The sequence below is a fragment of the Passer montanus genome, unplaced genomic scaffold (assembly GCF_014805655.1).
Source record: "Passer montanus isolate IOZ18808 unplaced genomic scaffold, ASM1480565v1 scaffold15, whole genome shotgun sequence".
Taxonomy (NCBI): domain Eukaryota; kingdom Metazoa; phylum Chordata; class Aves; order Passeriformes; family Passeridae; genus Passer; species Passer montanus.
This window is the reverse complement of record NW_024362051.1, coordinates 7,041,130-7,064,513: the sequence shown is the minus strand read 5'-3', so window position 1 is coordinate 7,064,513 and position 23,384 is coordinate 7,041,130. Positions and strand designations below refer to the sequence as shown.

The 23,384-nt window shown below is 46.5% G+C and overlaps 1 protein-coding gene across 3 annotated transcripts in view; it reads left to right on the top strand.

The window, feature by feature from the left end:
- The window catches only part of KLHL3 (kelch like family member 3), a 48,100-nt gene extending 27,419 nt beyond the window's left edge, over positions 1-20,681 (top strand). For 2 of the 3 annotated variants that reach the window (XM_039701350.1, XM_039701351.1), the window contains exons 7-15: positions 3,847-3,963; positions 4,933-5,082; positions 7,625-7,742; positions 8,472-8,669; positions 9,455-9,556; positions 12,051-12,179; positions 15,284-15,424; positions 15,635-15,778; positions 16,015-20,681. In XM_039701350.1, the coding sequence (XP_039557284.1) occupies positions 3,847-3,963; positions 4,933-5,082; positions 7,625-7,742; positions 8,472-8,669; positions 9,455-9,556; positions 12,051-12,179; positions 15,284-15,424; positions 15,635-15,778; positions 16,015-16,043 (1,128 nt within the window). In that variant the 3' untranslated portion in view covers positions 16,044-20,681. Of the gene's footprint in view, positions 1-3,846; positions 3,964-4,932; positions 5,083-7,624; positions 7,743-8,471; positions 8,670-9,454; positions 9,557-12,050; positions 12,180-14,014; positions 15,425-15,634; positions 15,779-16,014 lie in introns of those variants that run through there. The other variant, XM_039701352.1, reaches the window with a different exon arrangement.
- Positions 20,682-23,384: the final 2,703 nt, after the last annotated feature.

Below are 23,384 nucleotides of genomic sequence, written 5' to 3'. Positions count from 1 at the left end.
GAGGGACTGTAAAACTCTCCAGAAATCCTGCTCCGTGTGAGGTGTGGGCTCAGGGGTGCTCCCTGCTGATCCTGAGCTAGCAAACTCGGAGGCTCCGGGCGCGTTCCCGCAGGCGTGGGCTTTGAGGTGCCCCTGGGGCAGGGCCAGCAGGGGAAACAGCAAATGGCACCAGCTCACAGCAGAATCCCTCTGCCTGAGCCAAGCAGCCTGCAAAGGGAAGTGCAAGTTTAGTAACCAATTTTTTCCAGTCCTGTGAAGCATTGTTCAAAAGCTTTTATTGGCCTTGCGCCCAGGGGAATCAAAATGCTCCTTCCCTCATCTGAGCTTTACACAATCAAACCCAGTATTTCTTTAGCTGACTGTAAAAGAACTTGTAAAAGAAAAGATTGTTGAGAATGCAAGGCTGTGGAAGGAAATGTAAGCATAAGCTGCACGTTCAAAACAACAGACCTGAATAACAGGAGAAAGGCAGAAAATGGGAATGGAACATAAGCATGAAATGTGCTGGAGTTCAAAGAACTGCTGGAAATTGAGGACAGACTCCTAGGCTGCTGTTTCATGTTAACTTCATGACAGACAAGCTGTTTTTCCTCACTTTTATTCCTATCTGCTAATGCTTGAGATACATATCAGAAACCAAATTATATGAAAGTATATATATGTGTATACCAGTCTATACATACACACATATATCTGTGTGTATTCATGCGCAAAATATTTCAGAAATCTGGCAGCTTAATTGTCACAGCCAGACTTCACCAGGAGCTTTCTTGTTCCTCTTCTTGCTGTGTCTCATACATGTTCTGTACCTGTGACCAGAGCACTGCCATCCCTGGATCACTGAGAAGTGTTAGAGCCAAGTCCTGCCAGGATCAGGGAGGGAGAATTGCCCTTGGAATGCCTCAGGAATTTGTGTGTTCTCCCCTTCCTCTGCCACCCCGCAACTAATACCAATTGGCTTAATAAAATATATCCTTATCTTCAGCAGTTTTGGCTTATTTATACCCCTAGGCCATCAGGATGACAAAAATTCTCTGCTAGCACAGAAATCTATTTTAATTGTCAAGTGGTGACAGCATTTTCTCATCACTCCAAGATTCTTCTCCTTTCTCTTGTTGTCCCTCTTGTTGTACCAACCTCTGCAGTTGCACAGGCCCTTTCAGCATAGAGCAGAGGTTTGTTGTCCCTGCTTGCTCTTTTTGCTATAGCTGAGTACAGTACAGTGGAAGACAGTTTTATGAATGTTTTCTGTACATGACCTGATTGGATCTTTTTACTGTTTGGAAGGTAAAAAACCATACAAAAATAATAATTATTTGTTATTTACCAAAGATGTATGAAGTGGGGGGGCTTGAAAATGGTCTCCTGCCAACTCAGAACAGTGGCTAAAGAAATATTTTAGAGGGTTGGGATTTTTGGATTGGGATTTCTATGCAGAGTCTGGTAATTGATTCATTGTCTCATGCTGCTGACATGCAGCAGAAGCTGATGCAAGGTTTGGCTCTCACTCTTGGGAGTCTCTAACAAATGGATTTTTGGCTGAAGAGACTGGGAAAACATCTGGGCTTGCTCCTTCCTTAGGCAGTATGCAGAGAGAAGATATTCCAGGCTTTTACCCTTCTCCTCCACAGAGTGGGAAATTTACTTCTCCCAAGCTCGGGACTGCTCCTGCAGCCAGGCAGGTGCCAGCTGCTACTTCAGCTCTAAATCAAGCTGAGGGGGCAACTGCTTTGCCCATCCCACCCTGGCAGCAGGTCCTGCATGGCTGGAGGGTCCCAGGGGAGCAGCAGCAGCTGCTCGGGGTCTGCAGCGGGCACGGCAGGACTGGAAACAGATGTGGCCTTTAAATAGAGATATTGCTGTCTTGGATTAAAGCCTTTTTCCCTTCTCTGAAATTAGGAATCAGAGCCAATGGAAGGTGCCAGAATCTGATTTAAAAAAAAAAAAAAAAAGAAGTTATTTTTAGAGTAGGCACAGCAGGGAAGCATCAGTGCTTGCCTGACTCAGGAGTGGACGCCAGCACCGAGGAAGCAGCTTATTCCTAGTGCATATTCCTGTTGCCTTACCTTCCTTTAGACTTGTTCACTGTCCTCCTGACCTGGAGTTGGGTATGTCCCAGTCCTGTGACCTGTTCTGCAGCTCAGCCTTTATGCAGAAGAGGTTAATGAAAAGCTTGTTTGTCGGATAAACATTTGCTTTATCCTCCTTCCACACTCATTTGCAATTAAAAAAATCTCACAACAACCCAGTTTCTACTTTAAAGGCCTCATAGCTGAAGTTAAAATGTTTGTTTGCTTATTTATTTTAATTTTAAAATACTTAAAAGCTCTGAAGTATTTATTTTCCTCAGCATTTGCTGTGGTTTGATTACACCACTCCCTGTTGGGTTGCTTAAATCCTCATTGCAGTGTCCTGAATTCCAAACAGTTCAGCAGGAACTTTGTTGGCACAGGAAATGAGGCTGGTGCTTTACTGCATTTTAAAAGTATATAGTTTAGCCCAAGAGGAAGAAACCCCTTTCTGCTCTGCATCTCCTTCATGGTTAGGATGTGTCTGCCACGGCCTCCTGCAAGTGGCACATTTACCAGCAACAATTGGGGACTGAAAGGTGGTGCCCTCATTTTTGGCTGATTTTGTCAAATTAGTGACCTTGGACCAAACAAAATGGTTTCTTGGGGAGTGATGGGCGGGATGGAAAGAAAGAAATAATTATCTGTGCAAATTGGCCTGACCATTTGGTGACCCCAGAAGGAAGCTGAAACCAAGGGCGCTTGCCTGGCATGCTGGAGGGAAGGGCCAGGGATGCCTTTGGGGGAAACATGTGACAGACAGGGTCTCTGCTCAGCCCCTGGGTAACTGGGCAGTGAGAGAGCTTGGGGAGTGTTGCCTGTAGATGTCCCTTATGTGTCAGAATTTAATTCTATCTCTGTGGGGAAACTCCACTGCAGTGATCCAGATCCTGCTGTGCAGCATCCGAGACTGCACCAGCCCCTCTTCCTGCCTTGCTGGGTGTTCCAGGAAGCCTTTCCCACTCCCGGTGACATTTTTAGGCCTTTCTTTTGTGAGTGAGGCTCCCAGTTACATAAGCACATGCATATTCACACAGGAGCCCTCAGCGGAGGCTTCTGCCGCGCCTGTGCGTCGCCAGGCCCTGCCGTGGGGCTGGCTCTGAGCACTTGGTCACTCCAGCCCTGGATGCTTATCTCAACCAGCTGGATCTGGAAGTAAAACTAGATCTTGGTTCAGACCAGGAGCCCAGTGTGCCCTTGTTCCCCAGCTGGAGTATCTGACTATTTTTAGCAGGGAAATGCAGGCAGTGCAGAGGCTCCATGGCTGCAGGCAGGGCTTGCCCTGTGTGTGGGGGGAACTTGTCCTTAAGACTTTTTGGTTTCTGGGAGCTGGTGGAACTGGTGTAGTGATTAAATATGAGTGTAGTGACTTTACTATGTGGCCAGGCTCCTGGAGGAGGGAGATCTCTGTTATCAGGAGTAATTGTTGTGGCTGATTTCATGAATAATGTCCAGTGCAAATGTCAGCAGGCTCATTAAGTTTCCTGGCTGCCTTCCAGTGCTAATGTCCAAGAAGTATATGATTGTTCTGGACATGCACTTAGCTCTGGGAGTGATACAGCACATCTAGATGTGAAGCTGCTTGTTAACATGCATGGTCAGCTCAGCTCTTTGCTACAGTGCTGCTTGTGCTCTGTGCAGTCACAGCTTTTTCATTTGATAGAGATCTTGCACCCCCTTCCTCTGATGCTCTAATATCACTATGCTGCTGATTTTGGGTGGGTGACTCTGCAAGGAAGTTGTCTTTTCTCCATTTAATTGTACTTTATCTGTGTAGGTCTTTGAAGCAGTTATCTCTTGGATAAATTATGAGAAGGAGTCTCGCTTAGAGCACATGGCTAAGCTGATGGAGCACGTTCGCCTGCCCCTTTTGCCCAGAGATTACCTGGTACAGGTTAGTCTGCAAAGAAGTCATCAATACTTGCAATTAAACTCCTGGTGGCTCCTTAATCAGTGGCTTGGCTGTTTGTGTCTGAGATGAGTAATTTGGTCTGTTGCTGAGTCTGTAAACAGACGAATAAAAGCAAAAACTGAAATCAATGTGTGCTTCAGAAACCTTCTTGTAAATGGGACTCATGCTCTGCCAGGCAATGCTGAGAGCAGAGCTGCTGTCCCTCTAGGGGAAGCATTGATAAGTTAATATCTTGTGATTTTTCACTCTGAAAATACAGAAGTGGTGGTGTTACAAGCTCATGCAGCTTTTTTCTGTCATGCGCAGGCAAAACATCATAATGGAAACACGTTATGTGTGATAATTTTGGTTTAAGACGTGTGCAGTGCATACATTTGGGTCTGTGTGGCTGGCAGGGAGGCACTCTCTGACTCAGTCTGACTTGGAGATTGTTCTTCATAAATTAATTCCTGGCATCTGGGCCTAGATAATGAGCTGAGAATTCCCAAAGAAGGTGTTGGCATTTGGGCTCTTTGACTGCTGTGCTTTTATCATATATCTAAAAAAATAAATACAATTGGTATAAAATTGGTATTCATAAGATGAACCCATCATGGTTCTGCTTTTCTTTCATCTGTATCTTCTAATGGAATAAAAGATACTGCCTCTCCTTAAAAATTCTGACTCAGATAAAAGAAATCACTTACTGAGGTGAATTCTCCTCTGCTGCATCAAGTGTTTGGCAGAGGGTGATAAAATACTTCTTGTGAGTGATCTTGGGAAAAAGTGAGAAGCTTGGATGTTAACTGCATGTGCTTCTTTGGGAAGAGCTGGAAGTCTGTGTTTGTCTCCTGCATTTTTTTTTAATGTTGGTACATTTGAAGGGAAATTCCAGGTTACATGTTCTTTCCATGAAGCTCCTTGTGACCTGTGTCAGTGTAAATGATCTTTGTTGTGTGTACATGTTCTCAGACAGTCGAAGAAGAAGCTTTAATCAAGAATAACAACACCTGTAAAGACTTCCTTATTGAAGCCATGAAATACCATTTGCTTCCTCTGGATCAAAGACAACTAATAAAGAATCCCAGGACAAAGCCAAGGACCCCCGTTAGCTTGCCAAAGGTAAGCTGAGCTTGTCACTTTTTGTCACCTCACCCCTGTGCCTGGAGGCATTTTCAGTCCTTTGACAGGAGATCCAGGACTTGCCGTGTTGCTTTTTACTGGCTGTGCTTGGAAGTGTTTTACTCCCTCTTCTGGCATTCCCTATGCCCAGCAAGGAACATAATGAAGTTGAATGAGCTTAGATAAACCCTTAGGGGAAGGAGTATCTCTGCTCTTGTAGTGTTTTGTCAGCCACAAGTGTCTGGTGGCTTGCTGGGCTGTGGAGTGGCTGCTGGAGAGCTGGCAGGGCTGGCTGAGGTTGCTGCTGCCTGGTAAAAGTGTCGTGGAGCCCTGCTGAGGAGGGCCACAGTAGGTGTCTCTTCCTTTCCTGTATCCATAATCAGAAGCCAGGAAAGCAGGAAACAGCAGCACCCAGCCCCGTGGGCAGGAAGTCTGAAGTGAATTTCAATGGACTCAAAGCAGCAACTGAATAAATAATCCTTGTTACTCCCCACGTTTATCCTGCAGGCCTGGGATGCTCCAGCACCACTTTATCAGTGAAGGAAAAAACCACCACAGGAGCTTTTCTCTGTGCCCCAGAGATAAACACAGTTTGGCACAATGTCTCTCAGCAGACTGCCACTGAAGGTGCTAATAAGCATTTGGAGATTCCAGGACATCAAAACCACAGTGTGCTGTTTTTCCAAGCACAAACAATAATGAGGTTGCTTTGTGGGAGGGTGTATGAGGTCTGTGCTGTTTCTGATATTTGGATACTGGACTGTCCTTTGAGAAGTTGTGGTTTTTCAGCGTGTGTTGGTGTCCTTTCTGCCTGCTGTTGCTGAGATGAAGTTGGTAGAGCTCAGCTTTAGGGGTATCATGAAGGGTTGACATGGCTCTTGTTCAAGGACTAAAGTAGTTAAAGATAAAAGGAACAGCAAATCAGTGAGTTCAGAGGTTCTCAACATCTTTTATAGCATGACCTATGAGTACAAACTCAAATCCTTCTGCAGGTCTCTCCTCCCTTCTTTTGAACTGTGAAGAAAGGGAAGGAGGTGATGGTCTTTCAGCAATCCTGTTACTGAGAAACTTTCATCTGGCCTGTTGGTCCTGCTGATGAGGGATTATTGTCTGCTGTGGAATCCCTTAATTCTGTAATCGTGTGAAGCCCTGCAGCTTGCCATGGGAGACTGTTACACAACTAGTAGTCAGCCTGTTAATTTAGACTCAATTTGGTTTCTAATATCATGTTCTCATCTTTGTAGATCAAATAGGCCACTATTTCCATGCTCTTGAAATTCTTTAAATTGCTGTCTAGCTCTCTACTTTTAAAGCAACCCTGCTTGGGGTTGAGTTTGTTATCTGAGTGACCCAAGTGACAATCTTATCCCCTCAGCTACTCCCAGCTGCCTTGCAGAGCCTAAAGCCAGTTTCCCAACTACTCTTTATCTGTATTTGAAGCCCCATTATCTTGTTTCTAGCTCCTTGGCCTTGTAAAGGTCAGACTGTCTTGGGTGATGTTTGTCCCTCTGATTTGCTGTGATAAGGGGAGCAAATCCTCCTTCTTGCTGGCTGTGGAGGGTTGAATGAAATGTGTGCTGAACAAAGTGCAGGTCCAGCTGCTTGCCAGTGCAGGTGTTTTGGGGGCTGGCAGCCTGTGCAGGTGTTTGCAGTGCCCAGCTGGAGCTCGGAACCACGGGCACCCTCGAGTGCAGAGCTGCAGGCTCCTGGCACCCGTGTCCATGGGGAATTTGTCTTCTGGCAGCAGATAGGGCAGATTTGGGAAGGACCACACTGCATGCTCCCCAGATCTTCTGGTCTTCTCACTTTCCCACCAGTGTCCACGCCGTGCTGTTGCTGGTAGTGGAGTCTGGGGCTGGATGAACCCTGAGCCTGACCCAGCAGAGTGGTTCTTCCACTCCTGAGGTTGCCCTTGACCACCCTGACATAGCTCTTCCCTACCTGTAAGGAATTCAGGGTTTAATTCCTGCATTTCCTTCAGTACCTGTGGCAGCCAAAAGCCTTAATGAAGCTGACAAATCACATCCTTCAGCAGCCCAGACCCCCCAGGTCGTAGCAGTTCTGGTGATTTCCCTGAGTGTCGCCTTCCCCGCAGGTGGCACCACAGCTGTCACGTTTTATTTGCTGAGTGGCATTGATTATTTTTAGCACCACCATGGAGATAATGACTAAACAGTGGGCTGCCAGTGGAAATTATGCTGGAATCTTCTTCACTTAAAAATACTTTTGCAGTGAGTCTTGGGAATGCTGTGGTGCCAAAAGGTTTTGTATTTCAAGGAGTAATTGGGCAAGTTGCCCATCTTGGACACGGTGAGGAAGGGTAAATGGGGTGGCCACATTTAGCATGCATTAAATTGGAGAGAAATTTTTCCCCCTTGAAATATAATTGCCTGAAATAAGTGTCTCTGCAGAGGCTTCTGGCTGGCCTTCAGCACATGTTTTGGCAGCTGCTCTTGATCGGGTTGTGGTGATGGTTTCTCTGCAGAGAGCAGCTGCCTGGGGTCATGTCTGAGGTTTTCTAGCTCTGCTCTTCCCTCTGCAGGTGATGATTGTGGTGGGTGGGCAAGCACCCAAAGCCATTCGCAGTGTGGAGTGCTATGATTTTGAGGAGGAGCGGTGGGATCAGGTTGCTGAGCTTCCCTCACGGAGATGCAGAGCAGGTAAAGGGAACATTTGCTGCAACTTTCTTTGTTTCCCTAATGCAGCTCTTCACCACTGGATGGATGTCCTTAGTCCTCCCTTTAGCTTCCTCTGTGCCCCTGGGCTCAAGCAGCTCTTTTTTTTTGCCATGCCTTCTTCTTTCCCTACAAACATCTTTCCCTTCTTGTTCAGGTGGATGTCCTGCTCTCTAATGGGGCTCTTGCCTGCCCTCCCACTGTCTCCCCTTCGTCATCTCTCTCTCCTGACTGTTCCTCCATCAGTGTTTCCCCTCCTCCTCCCCCACTGCTGTCTTGGCAGCCCACAGGGGTTCAGTATTTCTTGTTGGTTTCCTAGTGAAAATCAAAGGAGCTGAGTCAGTCCCTCTTGTTGTGGAGGAGTGGATGATGAGAGCAGATCTTTAAGTTGCGAGTGTTCCTCTGAAAACATCTGACAGGGCTGTGAATGTGCCTCACCATTTGGTGTTCCCTCTGGCTCACAGAATTACTCATTCAGTTGTGAACTCCATCTGTGCCTTATGCTGCCATGTTTTCATGTACATTTCACCTCCCATATGACACGTATGTTTCATCACGCTCGACTTCAACACCGTTAACCTGCCGAAAACACCAAAGCCTCGCCGTGTTCCGCTCTCCCCGGCCGCCTTTCGCACCCTGGCAGGCGGGCACGATCTGGGCAGGTCCTGCTCTCTTCCCAGAGAGTTTGCTGTGACCCCTCTCCTCTTTCCTCAGGCGTGGTGTTCATGGCTGGCAATGTGTACGCCGTGGGGGGCTTCAATGGCTCGCTGCGGGTGCGCACGGTGGACGTGTACGACGGCGCCAAGGACCAGTGGACGTCCATCGCCAGCATGCAGGAGCGGCGCAGCACGCTGGGCGCCGCCGTGCTCAACGACCTCCTCTACGCCGTGGGCGGCTTTGATGGCAGCACTGGTACGTGGCTGGGCAAGCAGCGGGCAGTGCCTGACCTGACCCAAGTGCTGTCAGGGATTGCAGAGCTTTAGAGCGGTTCCTGCGCCCTTCCTCTCGGGTTCTGTGCAGAGGGAGCCACAAATGGGGTTTGGTGTGTGTTGTAACTACCCACGTGCGTGTTCTGACCTGTCAGTAATTGCAGAGAATCTCACCCTTATATTTTCTTTCAGCCTCATTCTCTGCATGATTATGCTTTTTCAGGGCTGAAAAGGGATTTTTTTTCCTTGTTTCAGTTAAATTTTTCATAGCAGCATGAATAAAATACTAGCAAGGAATCTTACCGGGTGTGTGTGCCTGGGATTTATCTTGGCATAGCTGCGTGTTTAGATTCACACCTCTGCCTCTGCTGTAAAGCTCTGCCACTTGGTTAAGCCCTGAAGTAACTATTGCAGCAGGGTCTGGGGGAATTTTTAAACCTTTGCATGGATGTTTTGTAATGCTTGAAAGGATGTGGGGCTTTTGGGCTTGGAATTTGGACTCTGCACACCTTGGTGGCCTCAGCACATTGGAGAGGCAGCAGTCCAAGGGAAGGGGTCATGGGGTAACAGTTTTCCCAGCCACTGAAGAAGTGGCATTGACATGCTGGTCCCAGCCTGCAAGGCAAGGGGTTAGGAAGTGGGATTGCAGGAGCATGGTGGGAATTACGGGCTTGGGAGGAGGTGGAAGGCAGATGAAAGTGCAACACCAATCTTTTTTTCTTCTCTTTTTTTTTAATTAGAAAACCTGTGTATCCCCTTTTTAACTAGGTCTGGCATCAGTTGAGGCCTATAGCTATAAAACCAATGAATGGTTTTTTGTGGCTCCCATGAACACAAGAAGAAGCAGTGTTGGAGTTGGAGTTGTGGAGGGTAAGAAAATGAGCAGCCATTTCCATCAAGCAAACATTACTGTGTCAAGCAGAAGCCTGAATGGTTAAGTGCAGTAGGAGGGAATGGCAAGAACTGTTCCCTACACCAGCTGGGAAAGATTGATTTTATATGACGTAATTGCTGCAACTTTTTCCATTCTCCTCTTTATCTCGGTGAAAAATCATGTGTAGCTTTCCAAGAGCCTCAGACCTGTATAAGACTAGCCCATGCCTCCTGTGAATGCAATCAGGTGTGTGCAGGTTTGTTTGAATCCAGATTCTCCTGGGCTGGTTCTGGCTGGTGAAAGCCAGCGCTGCTGCTGCCGGCAGAGGCTGCGTGGATGGAATTCCCATCACGGAAAATCTTCTCAGCCAGAGAAACAGGAACAGAGTTTGTCCCACAGCCCCAAGCCGGTGGTTTGGCAGGAATACTAAAACCTGTGTTTATTGACATCAGGCAGAACTCTGCTGAGGTTCCTGAACGAGCAGGGGCTGATGATAGCAAAGGCTGTGGCAGCTCAGAGCGAGGTGGGAGGCCTGGCAGGATGGTGGCAGCTGCTGGCACCTCTGGGTCAGCACCACACTTGAGGGAGCTGGAACTGAGCAGCTTGGTTTGGACTCAGGAGAATGAGAAGTTTAAGTAGGAACCATTTATTTCTTTACAAAATCTATTCTGAAGCAAGTGAAAGGCTTTATTTGACCTTGTCTTTAGTGTGGCATTGCACTTTCCTGTTAGTGCAGTGCAGAGCAGCTTTGGCACAAGCCTTAATATAAACCATATAAACCATGCTTTACAGTGCTTTGGTTGGACCTGTTTGAGTGGGAAGTACATGGAATATGTTAGTGTACATGAAATCTGTTTATGTGAGAAGAACAAGGGAGATAAAGTCAGAATAAGTAGTGGTCATTAACTTAAATTTGCATATTTAAGAAGCACCTCCTTCAAAACTGGCCCATGCTTGGGAAGTCCTGGGCTGCTGTCAGTCATTGGAATTTATTCAAGTGGCTTGGATGCAGAAAAAGTATTAAATATGGACCTGAGAGATGCACTTCTATGGACAGATTTTCTACTGGAGACTCATGAAATCCTTTTCCTTTACTTTTTTTGAGAACACAAATAAGTGTTGCATATGTTGGAGTCCATGGTAAAAACAATGAGGGCATGTGATGGGCACAAGAGCTGATCATACTGGTGTAGGGAACAAGCTGCAGCCTGCAGTTAATCCACAGGGTTCATCTGAATGTGACAAAAATTGATCTCATGATCAATTTTATACTGAAAATACCTAATAATCCATGCCAGCCAGGGAAATTGATCTTGTCTTGCTTGGATTGGCACTCTTGCCTGATTCACTGACAAATACCAGGCAGGACTAAGAGCACAAATAAGAGTTTGAAATGTTCTTAGAGACAGGAAGATGCAGAAGGAGGCCATGAATGGGCCTGAGGGAGAAAGAAAAGAGCCAGCCTTTTCTTGGAGCCTGCAAACATCCAGAAACAGGAGGATGCAAAAGCCTAAGGGTGAAGGTAACTGGTGAGAGTCTTGTGCATGCAAAGAATTGCACAGCTCATTCATGGGCAGGCTCTGCTGTCATCGATTGAAAATTGATATAATTTCTAGGTTTTGTACAAAAATTTAGGTTAGAATTTTTCTATATATTTGTTGAGCTTTTTTTAGTTGTTGTTCACTGTAGCGTCTAGGAGACCTGGATGCTACAGGATGGTAGATCTAGGAGGCCTGGACTTGAACCAGAATGCCTTGTGCTGGCTGCTTTAGTAAGAAGAATCCTCTGCCCAGAAAATTAACTGCCTAAATGCAAAACAAGCTGATAGATGATACAGGGAGACAAGGGGAGAGGGTCAGTCAGGCCTGGGAACAGAGGACACAGTAGAGCATCAGCCCTGTTTCATGTATGATGCAGTCCCATGATATCTGATTGTGCTTCTCTGGTCTCAGTAAGTGTGTGTCTGTCAGCTGTCAGTGAGTTGAGGCAGGGAGGGCTGGACACCCCAGGAGACCCTCACACCACGGTGTGTCCTGTGCTGTCATCACTGGGCACGAGTGACCAGCTGGCCTCAGCTGGACACAGCATCTCTGGGTTTGCATTTGGCCCAAGTTCTACAAAGTCATGTCTGGGTTTCTTTGCAGGTATTATATTATTAAAAGAAGCTATTTCGTATTTATTGCTCATGTGATGCTGTAGTTAATGGGCAGTGACAGCCTTTGACAGCACACCTGAATGGGGGGAACTGAACATGCCTTGATAATCCCTCTTCTCCTGGGCCAACAAGTAATTTGGAGAACCCTCTGGGCTGTTGACTTCTGATGAAGCTGCTGTCAGTTTAACAGCATTACAAACAATCACTCCTGTGGCGAGTCCACTCCAGATGCCTTTGCTGGGCTTTTCCCCAGACACGCAGCAGGCTAGGCGTGTCGTGGGGCAGGGCCTGTCCCCGGGCTGTGGCTGTGGCTGAGCCTGCTGTGTGTGTTGCAGGGAAGCTGTACGCCGTGGGTGGCTACGACGGCGCGTCGCGGCAGTGCCTGAGCACGGTGGAGCAGTACAACCCCGCCACCAACGAGTGGACCTATGTGGCTGACATGAGCACGCGGCGCAGCGGGGCAGGTACTGCTCAGCACGGGCACCACACCACCTGCTCTGCTCACACACAGGGAGGAAAAGGGGCATTTGCCATCGCTGGGCTTGCAAGTGCAACTTTTTATATGCCCCACTTCCTGTGAGGGGTAAAAATGTAATGGCTTGGAATCTCTCAGCAGCTCTCCCGCCTAAATCTGTCAAATTGAGATTGATTTCTGGATTGATGAAGTAATGCTTGGTGTCTCCAAGTAGCCCTGCCAGCAGATGCATCTCACTTGTAAGCAAGGTGTTCTCTTTCCAAATCGCCAGCTGCAGGCACAGCTGGGCACAGGAAAGCCAAGCTGCACCTCCCTCTCTGCTGACATTGTAGCGTTTCAGAGGAATTTTCATTTTGGATCTTCCTGCAAGCACCCAGTGGGTGCTTTGCAGCACAAACCTCATCTGCACATTGGGTGATGTGTAGGATAACAAAATTCATCTCAGATTGTCCCTGCTTAGGTAGTTTTTAGTTGATTTCTTGTTGGCAAGAGTTGGTGATCTGGAGGATTAGAGGAAAGGACCTGTTGTGAAATGATTGGATTCTAGTCTTGATGGTTTCGAATTTCCTACATGATCTTGGGCCAGGTAGCAATTTGTCTTCTCTGTGATTGTTCCTCTCTGAAAGGGAGAAGTGCTCTCATCCACTGCATTTAAAATGATCTTCAGGTGAATGAGAATTTGTCACTGTTGGTCCTGATGCTCAGTGTGTGCCTCCCTGATATTAAATTGTGCAGGTACCCACAGGCAAGCCTGGGGGCTGCTCTTTGGGGCTGAAATGACCCTGCAGGTTAAGCTGTGGTGGGAGTTCCCTTTTGAGCTGGGCAGGTTGAGGCTGCTCCCTACACCCTGTCTCTCTCCTTACTCCAGTATCTTTTCTGTAGCTCCAGGTGAGGTAAATATGGACACACTGTTGGTATGAGTTCTGTTGAAGAGGTTTGTAGTATCTGCTTGATGCTTAAACCTAGTCCAGTGCAGGCTTCCAGGAGAGCAGAATGAGTGTCTCCTATTGTTGGCAGTGTGCTGAAACAGCAAGAATTTTGTGGCTGTAGTGAAATGGATTTTAGTGAGTTGTCTTTGTTGGAAACACTCTGCTCTGAGTGCTGCTTTACAAGTGTTTCTCCAAGCAAGTCCTTTGTTAGGAATGCTCATACCCCTCTGCCAAATTTCTTTGCAGTTTTCTGTTCCCCACCTGAAAGCTGAGCTCCTCAGGCTCTGGTGATCCCACAGAGGCCCCTCCAGCAGGGACTGGAGGGGACTGCCCAGTGCCACCAGCAGTGCTGCAGCACAGTCTGCTGTACAGCTCCAGCAATGACACCGTGCTCTGCACTGCCATCCCCGTGCTGACATCTAGTGGGGCTGGGGACAGGTGTCCCCAAGTCCCTGCAGGCACTGGGGCTGTGGGGACGTGCAGGTGCTGCCCAGGTTTTATAGAATCATAAATTTTTTTTAGATTGGAAAAGACCTTTAAGGTCATCAGGTCCCACTGTTAACCCAGCACTGCCCTGTTCTCTGCTGAACCACGTCCCCAGGTGCCACATCTGCACGTTTTTGAACACTCCCAGGGTTTGCTGGACCAGCTGGGGTGTTCACTTCCCCTGCTGGCAGGGATGTCCTGTCCCTGCATGCCCTGTCTCACTGCACAAGGAGGCAGTTTCATGTGAAACAGCTTGAGTGTTTCCGACTCTTACTCTCTTACTTGATAAATTAATTTACTTCTTACAAGTATAAAATTTCCACTAACAGCTGAATATAGTTAAATGCCAAGGTGCTGTACAGCCAGACTGCTGGGCTCAGATGCAGTTAAGTGACTTTCCATTTCCCAGTGACCTGGGAGACACCTGCTACAGCTCAGGAGCCTGGACACACATGTGGATGTGTTTTGCTCTTCCCGAGTCCTGCATGCTGGAGTACTTCAACCACACCAAGGATGTGGCCCAGTAAGGTGGATATTTATGGCAGTTAGAGATTAACTGTATGTTTGCCAGAACCATGAGTCCCAATGTCATATTAGGATTTCAGCACTTGGTACAGTGAGAGATGGCTGGTAAAAACCAAACCCAGCAGTAGCAAGCTAAGATAATTTGGAGAGGGGAGAGGTGACATGGTAGATCTATGTACCTGTGCCCAGATGGGGATGCTCCTGCTGGAGCTGCTGAGCCTGGGTGGTGCCTGTTCTCTGGCTCAGCATCTGTTCCTGCCCTCTCCTTTCCTGACCAGGAGAGATCCTTGCACAGGGACCAAGTCAAAAACCTGTTGCTGTCAGGCTGGCAGGGCCCCTCTCCTCCCTGCACACTGGTTAATGCCCGTGGTTGAAATGATGTGATTCAGATCTGTTTCTGTTTTACTAACATCCCACCTTGTTAATTTTAATAGAGGCCTTTGAACCTATTAACGAAGATATGTTGCTGGAAGTTTTAACTCTCACGGATTGGTGAACATTTTAATTAACTAATTTACTTAATATTAGGCAGAAGTAGCTTTAAGATCCCTGTCATTCCCAGAGATTTGGCCAGGGGCCTTCAAAAATGGCTTTGAAGATGGCATTGGAGGCACCTTGTCTGTGCCAAGTGCTGTCAGGTTTTGGGGTGGGAGTGGGAGGAGAGGAATCAAGTGGCAGCTTCAAGAGATGTAAGCTGTTGATAAGAGGAACATCATCCAAGGGATGAAGTCATGTGGGATAATGGCAGCAGAAAAAACAAAAGTAAAAGTCCTGAAAGGGGGAATCAGGCTAAAAGCAGAGGATCCCATGGCAGAAAATATCAGGCAGATGGAAACAAAGCGGGGTGGGAGGCAGACAGCAAGTGAGTGCAAAGAGATGGAATAAAGGCAGAGGAATGCCATGGGACTAGGCTGCTGGTCTTGGATAGCCTGACAGCTTCCTAAGAGGGGACATCTGCCAGGCATTGCTGTGCAGGTGCTGTAGTGCCACGGGGTGGGTGGGGGCAGAGCTGACCACGTGCCTGGTGATCTTGATGCACATGTGGCCCCTGTTTCTGGAAGTGCCTTGGAGAGGCCAAGGCCATGCCCAGTAGCAGAACCAGGGATGTGCAGCCCTGTCCCTGTGCTGTGGCTGACCTGGCTGTGCTTGGCAGGTGTTGGTGTGCTCAGTGGGCTGCTCTACGCCACCGGGGGCCACGACGGGCCCTTGGTGAGGAAGAGTGTGGAAGTCTACGATCCAGGGACAAACACCTGGAAGCAAGTAGCAGACATGAATATGTGTAGAAGAAATGCAGGTAACCATGATAAGCCTTTCTGTGGTGGTTGGCTCAGTTGTCTGTGTGTGGTTTTTAATGCAGTTGGTGTGCTCGTGGTGTGTGTGATCAGGGTTGTAAAAGATGAAAATGGGAGTTGAGGGATCTGCTTGGGGGTGAAATGGAATGTGGCAGCAGCGTGCTGTGGGGGATGAGCTAGCCCATGTCTCACCATCTGTGCTCTGCTTTGAGGTGTGTGTGCTGTGAATGGTCTCCTCTACGTGGTGGGAGGTGATGATGGTTCCTGCAATTTGGCCTCGGTGGAGTACTACAACCCCAGCACAGACAAGTGGACGTTGTTGCCAACCAGCATGAGCACAGGGAGGAGTTATGCAGGTAAACAGGCTGTGGGAGAGTGGGCAGCAGTGGAGTCATCCCTAAACTTGAGGGCTGTGCTCCCTGAAGCTTTAATTTTACTTTTTTGGTATGTTTTATGTTAATTTCAGTAGGAGAAACTTTCACAGAAGTGGTAGACACCTCCCTCGTTGCTGGCCTTTGGCTTTGCAGAATGATTGTAGCCACGTGGCAACCCAGGAGCATACCATAACTGTGTCTGTCTGTTCTTACAACAGGTGTGGCTGTGATTCACAAACCCTTGTGACACACGATCAAGCCAATGTGAGGAGCAGAAGTGAAGTGGATCCAGCTAGGTGGTGTTGGGAAGATGACTGATCTCTGACTTGACCCATCTCATTGCTGTTAATGTCTTAGCATGACAAGTGATACGTTGCAAGCATCATCCACTCTGCAGTGGATTGCATAGCCAAGTGAAAATCCCTCTGGGGACATGTTCCATGCTAGACACGAGGTGTTGCTTGTTATCTGTGGTGCAATCAGCTGTTCTTCTCGATGGCATGTGTCCTGAGATAAACACTGTGCTTGGACTGCAGGCACGGGATTTTTTGTGTGAAACAAAACTGCTACGTTTGGGCATGTGAGTAAAAATGAACATTTCTGGATTTCTTCCCTACTGATGCTCCGTGCACATTGTTGGTTGAACTACTTACTCACTGTGCCTGGAGGGTGGACTTTATACTGGCAGGGGAAACTTCTGAGTTCCAGCAGACAAAAACAGCAGAAATGGACTGGAACAGGGTGGTCTGGCTCGAGTGTGACGCTGTCTCAGCCATACGTTTGTACATGCCACTGGACTGCTGTATGTATCCCTGAAATGCTTGTGGAAATAAACACCATGTGGTTTTTCTACTTGCCATGAATGCTGTGTGCTGTGCGTGACGGGACCTGCTGGGCAGTGCCTTCCCTGGGGCTGAGCTCTCTGCACCTGAGCCACACAAAACTTCCCAGCCCCACACAACACATGCTGCTCCCACGGGGTTCATTGCTCCTGTGAAACTAATGTTGCTTGAATAGAAAATGTTCCCAACCCACACTTTTCAGCTGTGCTGAAAGCTTCAGTTCTAGCTCTGTCCAGCATCTCAATGCCATTTCATAATAGAGCATTTAGATGTTTAAAAAAACCTTATGGTGCCATTAATGTAGAGACATTCCATACAGTGAGAGCCCTCTGTCACCCAGGCAGGGATTAATGAGCCAAGTAAAATACCTGCAGTGTTTTAATGCTTCCAGAGCAGGGAGATTAACTAATCACTGTCACTGTAATTGCTATTTTAGTCTTGCCCTTACTGAAAGCATTCCTCTATTAGTATGAAGAACTCATAAGATTATTCAAAACAGACAAATCTAGGTCCAGATGTAAGGGACCTGTCTTGCTTATATACCAAATTCTTGAAGTTTTCTGTTTAAGAAGACATTTGATTTTAAAATACTTTTTTGTGTCTCCCTATGAGCCCTGACATGCTTCTGCATACAGAGGTGAGCTCCCAGAAGCTCACCAGCTGAAGGGAGCTAGTGAAGAAAAATATTTTCTCTACTCTTTTTCTTCTTGTTTGGATTTGGGTTTTTTTTTGTTTGTTTTCCCTTGTAGATCAGCTGAGGCTTTTTGTTGTGGGCAGCTGTCCAAAGTTGTAATGTTGGTTTCTGTCTCCATAGATCTGCTCTGTGTGACCTTCGTCAGTAGAAAAGAAAAATACTTAAACATTTATTTCAGAGGGATCTAAGCTGCATCACCTTGTGCTTTTTTTTCTCCTATAAATTTGTGTTTTTGATGTTTGGGTTGACACAGTCCTTGTAAGATGGGTGCCTGTTCACTGTGGGGGAAACAGCCCTTGCCTGTGTTGTGTCACTGCCCTGCAGAGGGGCTGGCATTCCCTTCAAGGGGAACGTGAGGTCACTCCCACTCCTCTTGGGATGTTCTTGCTTTCACAAACAAGGGCAAACTGTCTAAAGAAAGGGCATTGCTGCTCTTTATGTCTACCCTTCCACAGTATGTGAGTGCAGAGGTCTTGAAAATAATAATTAAAAATTAATCTTTTCCATAATACCCTTTAAACCTTTTGCTATGAGTTTTACAATCTGCAGCGAAACGTGCCAAAATCATAGTGTGACATGCTGCTCTGCTGTGAGGTGTTGCTTGCTGGAAAAGCCATTGAGGCTGGTAGGAATGTACCCTGGCAGGAATGTATACCCAGTAGGAATGTACATTCCAGGAGGAATGCACCCCAGTAGGAATGTCTATCCCAGTAGGAATGTACCCCAGCAGGAATGTTTCCCTGACTGCAGCTGCTTTTGGATCAGAGTCCTGAGATGCAGCTTTATGGTGGCATGAGGAAGGTGATGAGGCCTCAGCTGGGACAGACTCCAATTCATCCCTTCCATGCAGCCTGGGAATAAAGGATAACAAAGCATTTCAGCCCAAGGTAGCATCTGTTGCTAGGCAGAGGTGACTGCACAAGGCTGGACAAGCATTTGGGCACACGTGGCCCTTGTTAGGTCTGGTACAGACATAAAGCTAAATAAACTCCTCTATAAGCTACTGTACAGCCCAGCTGCAGCTCACCAGTGGGAAAGAGTTTCCAGCCAACATTCTCACACCTCTGGCTTCACTGGAGTAAAAGCAAACATTATCCAGAGTATGAGTTTATGTGGGCTGGAGATAAAAATTGATAGGTACTGCTAGAGAGGTGGAAGGTTGCAATTTGCTGTGTTTGTCAGGTGGGAAATGTGGGTATACCCGGAGGTGGGATAATTTTATCCCCTGCTATCCATCTGTTCATAAACCTTTCTTGCTCATAAGGAAAACACGTTTTGGTGGTTCTCTGCTCTTGTAAAATGGCACTTCTGCCCAGAGCTGGCCCAGAGCTGTGGCATGCTGGACAGGGCCAGGACTCACAGCCCTTGCCAGGGACTGATGCTGCTCCCAGCTCAGCCAGGGCTCCTCGGTGGTGTTTCCTCCCTTCCCTCCCAAACGTTGCAGTGTTATGCAAGTCAAGTGACCTCGTTCTCCAGCTATGCAATACAAACAACATGTGATGAACCAGCTGTGCCCCCCCACCCCCAAAATGCTCTTGGAATTTGTCTTTGATGTGTGGTTTCGTGTTTGTATTGTTCATTTTGAGCACCTGAGCCAGATCCTTTACAGATTGCCTTTTTCTAGGACTGAAAACATAGCATTAGTACTAACAAATTTTATTGTAAATATTTTTATAAGACAATTTAAAATAATTTTTGGATTGCTTTTTATGGTCTTCAATGACATTTCTGGATCTAATTTGTGCACTCCAGTGTGGTTTTTGCTGGCTGTGGTGTAGGTGTGACTCTGTGTGTTCTCTGCACAAGAAATGCCATGTTGTAAGAAAGATCTGGGATAGCTGCTGTGTTGGTTTTAATGTTAGAAGGATAGCATTTGGCTCCATGTTATGTGATAAATTCAAACCCATTACCTCAGTCACCAGCAGGCCCTTAGATTATTGGTTATTTTACAATGATTCCAATACCCTGATTTAATTTCCTTGTGCCATGAGTTTGGTTCCTGGGTAGTTTGGGGGACAAGCTGTCACTTGGTGGTTCTGTTTCTTGGCTGCTGCATGAGCTCCTTCAAGACAGAGATCCTCTGCCTACAACAGTCTGGGCACAACCCCCCATGATGCCAAAATCAGACAAATTATTGCAGGAGTTTTAGTAAAAGCTTTACAGACCAAACTTGGACCTCTTCCTCACGTTGGTCCTTTGTGAATATGAGCACTTTCCTCAGCTCCTTCTGTTGTAATCTCTTTTTGGGGTCCCCCTGTGCTTGACCCCCTGTGGGACTCTGGCTCTGGGTTTCCTGAAGGGGCTTTGCTCCTGCACAAAAGCACCCCAGGATGAGCCCCAGCCCCAGGAGCATCGTGTGTGGTGCACACCCTGCTGAGCTCGCAGTGCAGGGCAGCTTTGTCTCAAGCAAGCTGTTGTTTAAATTAGCCTGAATGAAGTCCATCTTTTCCATTGGTGCCTAATAGATAAATTGGGGGTGTTTAAAATCAATTTCCAGTTCATTCAGTTTATCCAAACAGTGTCTTTTAATGGATGTGTACAACAAGTAATTACCATAAATACACTTGGCAGTGTTTGCATGTCACCACCATGAAAGCTCTTCTTTGGTTCACATTGTTTGGAGACCAAAATCCTTAATATTTGAGTGAGGTGTGGTGCCTGTTCCTCAGCCAGTGTGATGGCTCAAGAGATAAATGCTGTTCATCAAGCTACTGTGATGGCTCAACAGATGAATACAGCTTGGTCCCAACTTTTGGGATTCATTATTCATATATTATCAAAGCAGTTGCCCCCTTTGCCCACATCATGCCCAAAAATCACTTTCATGTGAGCATTGTTGCTCAAAGCTGCAGTGTTTGGGAGTGTGCTACACATTATGGTCTGAATATGGGCTCATTCACTTTTTTTCATCTGCCCTTATCTTTGTTTATGGGTTTATAAATTATTTTCTTCTACAGTGACAATGAATAAATAAATAAATAAATATTGATAATTTTAATTTGTATATTTTATGTATGAAGACCCTCAAGGGTAATGAATGATTGTGAAATAATTTACCTGGGTGTGAAAATTTTTGGTTTTGTAAACCAGAGTACTTTAGTTCAGTAGGTGACAGTATACTCTTAACAAGTCGGTTGACTGTTTAAGCTCATTTTTTAAATTAAAGATTTTTTTTGCATGAGTGTGGAGGACAAAGGACTTTGCAAAGTAACTCTCTTGACAGCTGTCTTGTCCAGTGCGACGAACAACTCAAGAAACATTCTTCACTGACATATTTATATTATGAAAGAAAATCACACTGTAGTTCCCCATCATTTAATTTGAATAAAAACTGGACTAATGAAACTTTTCTGGGTCTGTTTTGACTTTGTTGGCTTCTGACAATGAGGAACAATCTCATCACTCCCCGTGGCTTTATTTGTCCCCTCTTTAATTACAGCAGGCACCAGCCCTGGGGTCACTGCCCCTTGCTGTGGGGTACTGCACTCACTCTGATGCCAAGCTCTGATGCTGTCCCAGATTCTGCTCTGCTCCTTTTCCAAGGGAAGTTAAAAGCATTTCTCTTGGGGGTGGGGAAGCCCTTGGTTCAGGGCATGGTTGGCAGAAGACAGAACATTTCAGGCAATGCAGCTGGGAAGAGAGAAAACACAAAAAATGAGACTTTAGCACCTAGGGCTCAATATTTCTTAATAACACCATAAAGTAACACATTAGCCAAGCCACCCAATTCATTTTGCCTTATGCTCACAAAACATCTCACTGAGCTCTTTGGTTTTCCAGAAATGCTCCTTGTGCCTCCCTCATCTGTTAATACCAATGTACAACATCAAATTTACCATGTGGGATCCTGAAATTTAATTACCTGATACACAGATAATGAATGACATATTGTGGGTTGCTCTGTGCAGCTGGGGGACTTTGCAATTATTCCTGATTTCATTTCAAGATGACTTTTCTCTTGTGCAGCTGGCTCCTTTTTATTCATGTTTAAACTGATAAATCTATGAATCTATGGACCTGCAGCTAAAGAAAAGCCTTGGCAATCCAGGGAGAAATCCCACTACATTGATTCTGCTGCTTGACTTTTTTCCCGCTATTATTGTTTATTTTTGCATTTTATATTTTCACCTTTTGGCATGTTTTCCACCCTACATTTCACCCTTGACAGGGCAGAAACTGTACAGCAGTAGCTGCCACCTTGCCTTGTTCACTTCAGAAGGGTCAGGGTTAGGGTTTTGCAGTGAGGAAAGGGAAAGCAAAGAGGAAAGGAAAGAAAACAGGGGGGAAACTCACCCAGTGGGTTACAAGGTCAGAAAAGCAGCTCCTCTCTTTGTTGTTGGGTGTCACACGTGCTGGAATAACCCAGGGTGAGATGTGCCTGCTCTGCTGCAGAAATTTTTTTATGATTTGCTGCCTGAGTGATCTGGAGCTGGAATCAAAGGTAGGGCAGGAAACAACCTCAGCTATGGAAACTCAAACACCTGATCAAAGATGAACCTGAACATTTGGGAATAAATAAGGCCAAAGAGGAATTCCCTGTGTGCCTGTGCCCTGAGCTGCACTGATGATCTGAGTTTGACATGGAATGTGGCTGTGGAGGGTTCACATGGCAAAATTCCCTCTGCTCTGGCTGGAATCTTGTTCTTTGACTGTGCCAGGGGTGGATGGCAGAGAACAATGGCAGTTAAAAAATAACAAAATCGATGGACACTTTTGAAAAAGCCTCTAGGAGGCAAAGGACCACTACAGAAACATTGCTAAGAACCACCCAGGGCTCCCAAAGCATCCCACTGTTGCTCAGTGACTGATGATATTGCCTCACAGAATGTTATTCTGCACTGTAAACAAGCACAAAATCACTTAACTACTCAGTGACACGAAATATTCTAAGAAATTTGCCAAAGTGATTAATGTTAACGTTCTTGTTCAGCAAATTGAATGAGATTTAATTGGCACAGCTGCTGAAACTCAATGCATTTGATTTGGCCTTGATTTACAAAATATGTTATCATAAGCCTCCTCCTTCTTTCACTGCAAACCTCCACAGCCTCTGCTAAGCACATTGCTCAGTGAATTACTGGTCTTAAATGCTAGAGGGTTTTCATTTTCCATTCAGTAAGACTTCTAAAAGGGCCCTTTAAAGTATGAATACCTGTCCCAAGGGATCTGTTCTTCTTTCCTAACCACAAGAGGTTTAAATCTTACTTTTCAATGTTTTTCTTATACCTTGTTACGTTATACTCTTTCCACAATAACTTGTCACTTTTTGTTCTTAAAATCCCCCTTACCTTTGAGCTTGGATAGAGAAAATGCTGCAGGATACGTGGTGCACCATGGTCCAGTGTCAACCCATGGACAACCCAAGAAAAAGAGGTTTTAAAAACCTTCAAGAGCAGGGCTTCATGTCTCAAAAATCAGTTATTTGTTACATAAGTTGTTTTTAATAGCTGTACCTTGAACATAAAACATGCTTTTATTTTTCAAAGCATATGTGACATTGGGAGTAGCTTCGTTTATCTAAGACAAAATTAAACGGAAATTTTTACAATCTTAGTTAAAGGAAAAAAAAAGTGTGAAGTCAGGTGGAAGCAAGCTACTTAAAGCAGGAGCACCTGCTTGATGACTTAACCTTAATTGCCATCAACTGGCTGAGGCACAGGGGTTGGCTGCCTCACTGGTACCCATCCCTCCAGCCTCTCCCCAACCACTCTGTGCAGGGAAGCTTTGATCCCTGCTCTGGACTGTTTTCCATTATTCTCTGCAAGAAAAGCCTCATACACCCAGCTGGTCCCAAAGCCTGTCCCAGCAGTGCAGACAGGGCTGGTTTCTGGGAGAGCTGCAGGGGTGGGAGCTGTGGGAAGCAGTGCCCACTGCAAGGGGGATTTGGCAGGGCAGGTTCCAGGGGACATTGTAGCCCAAACCAAAGGAGAGCAGGGTGGGTGGGGATGGAGCTGCAGCACAAAGGGCAGCCACAAAGCAGGGGAATTCTCAGCCCCATGGGGGGCACATGGGGGCTCCCTGGGACAGAGGTGGGAGCAGCCATTGGGGCATT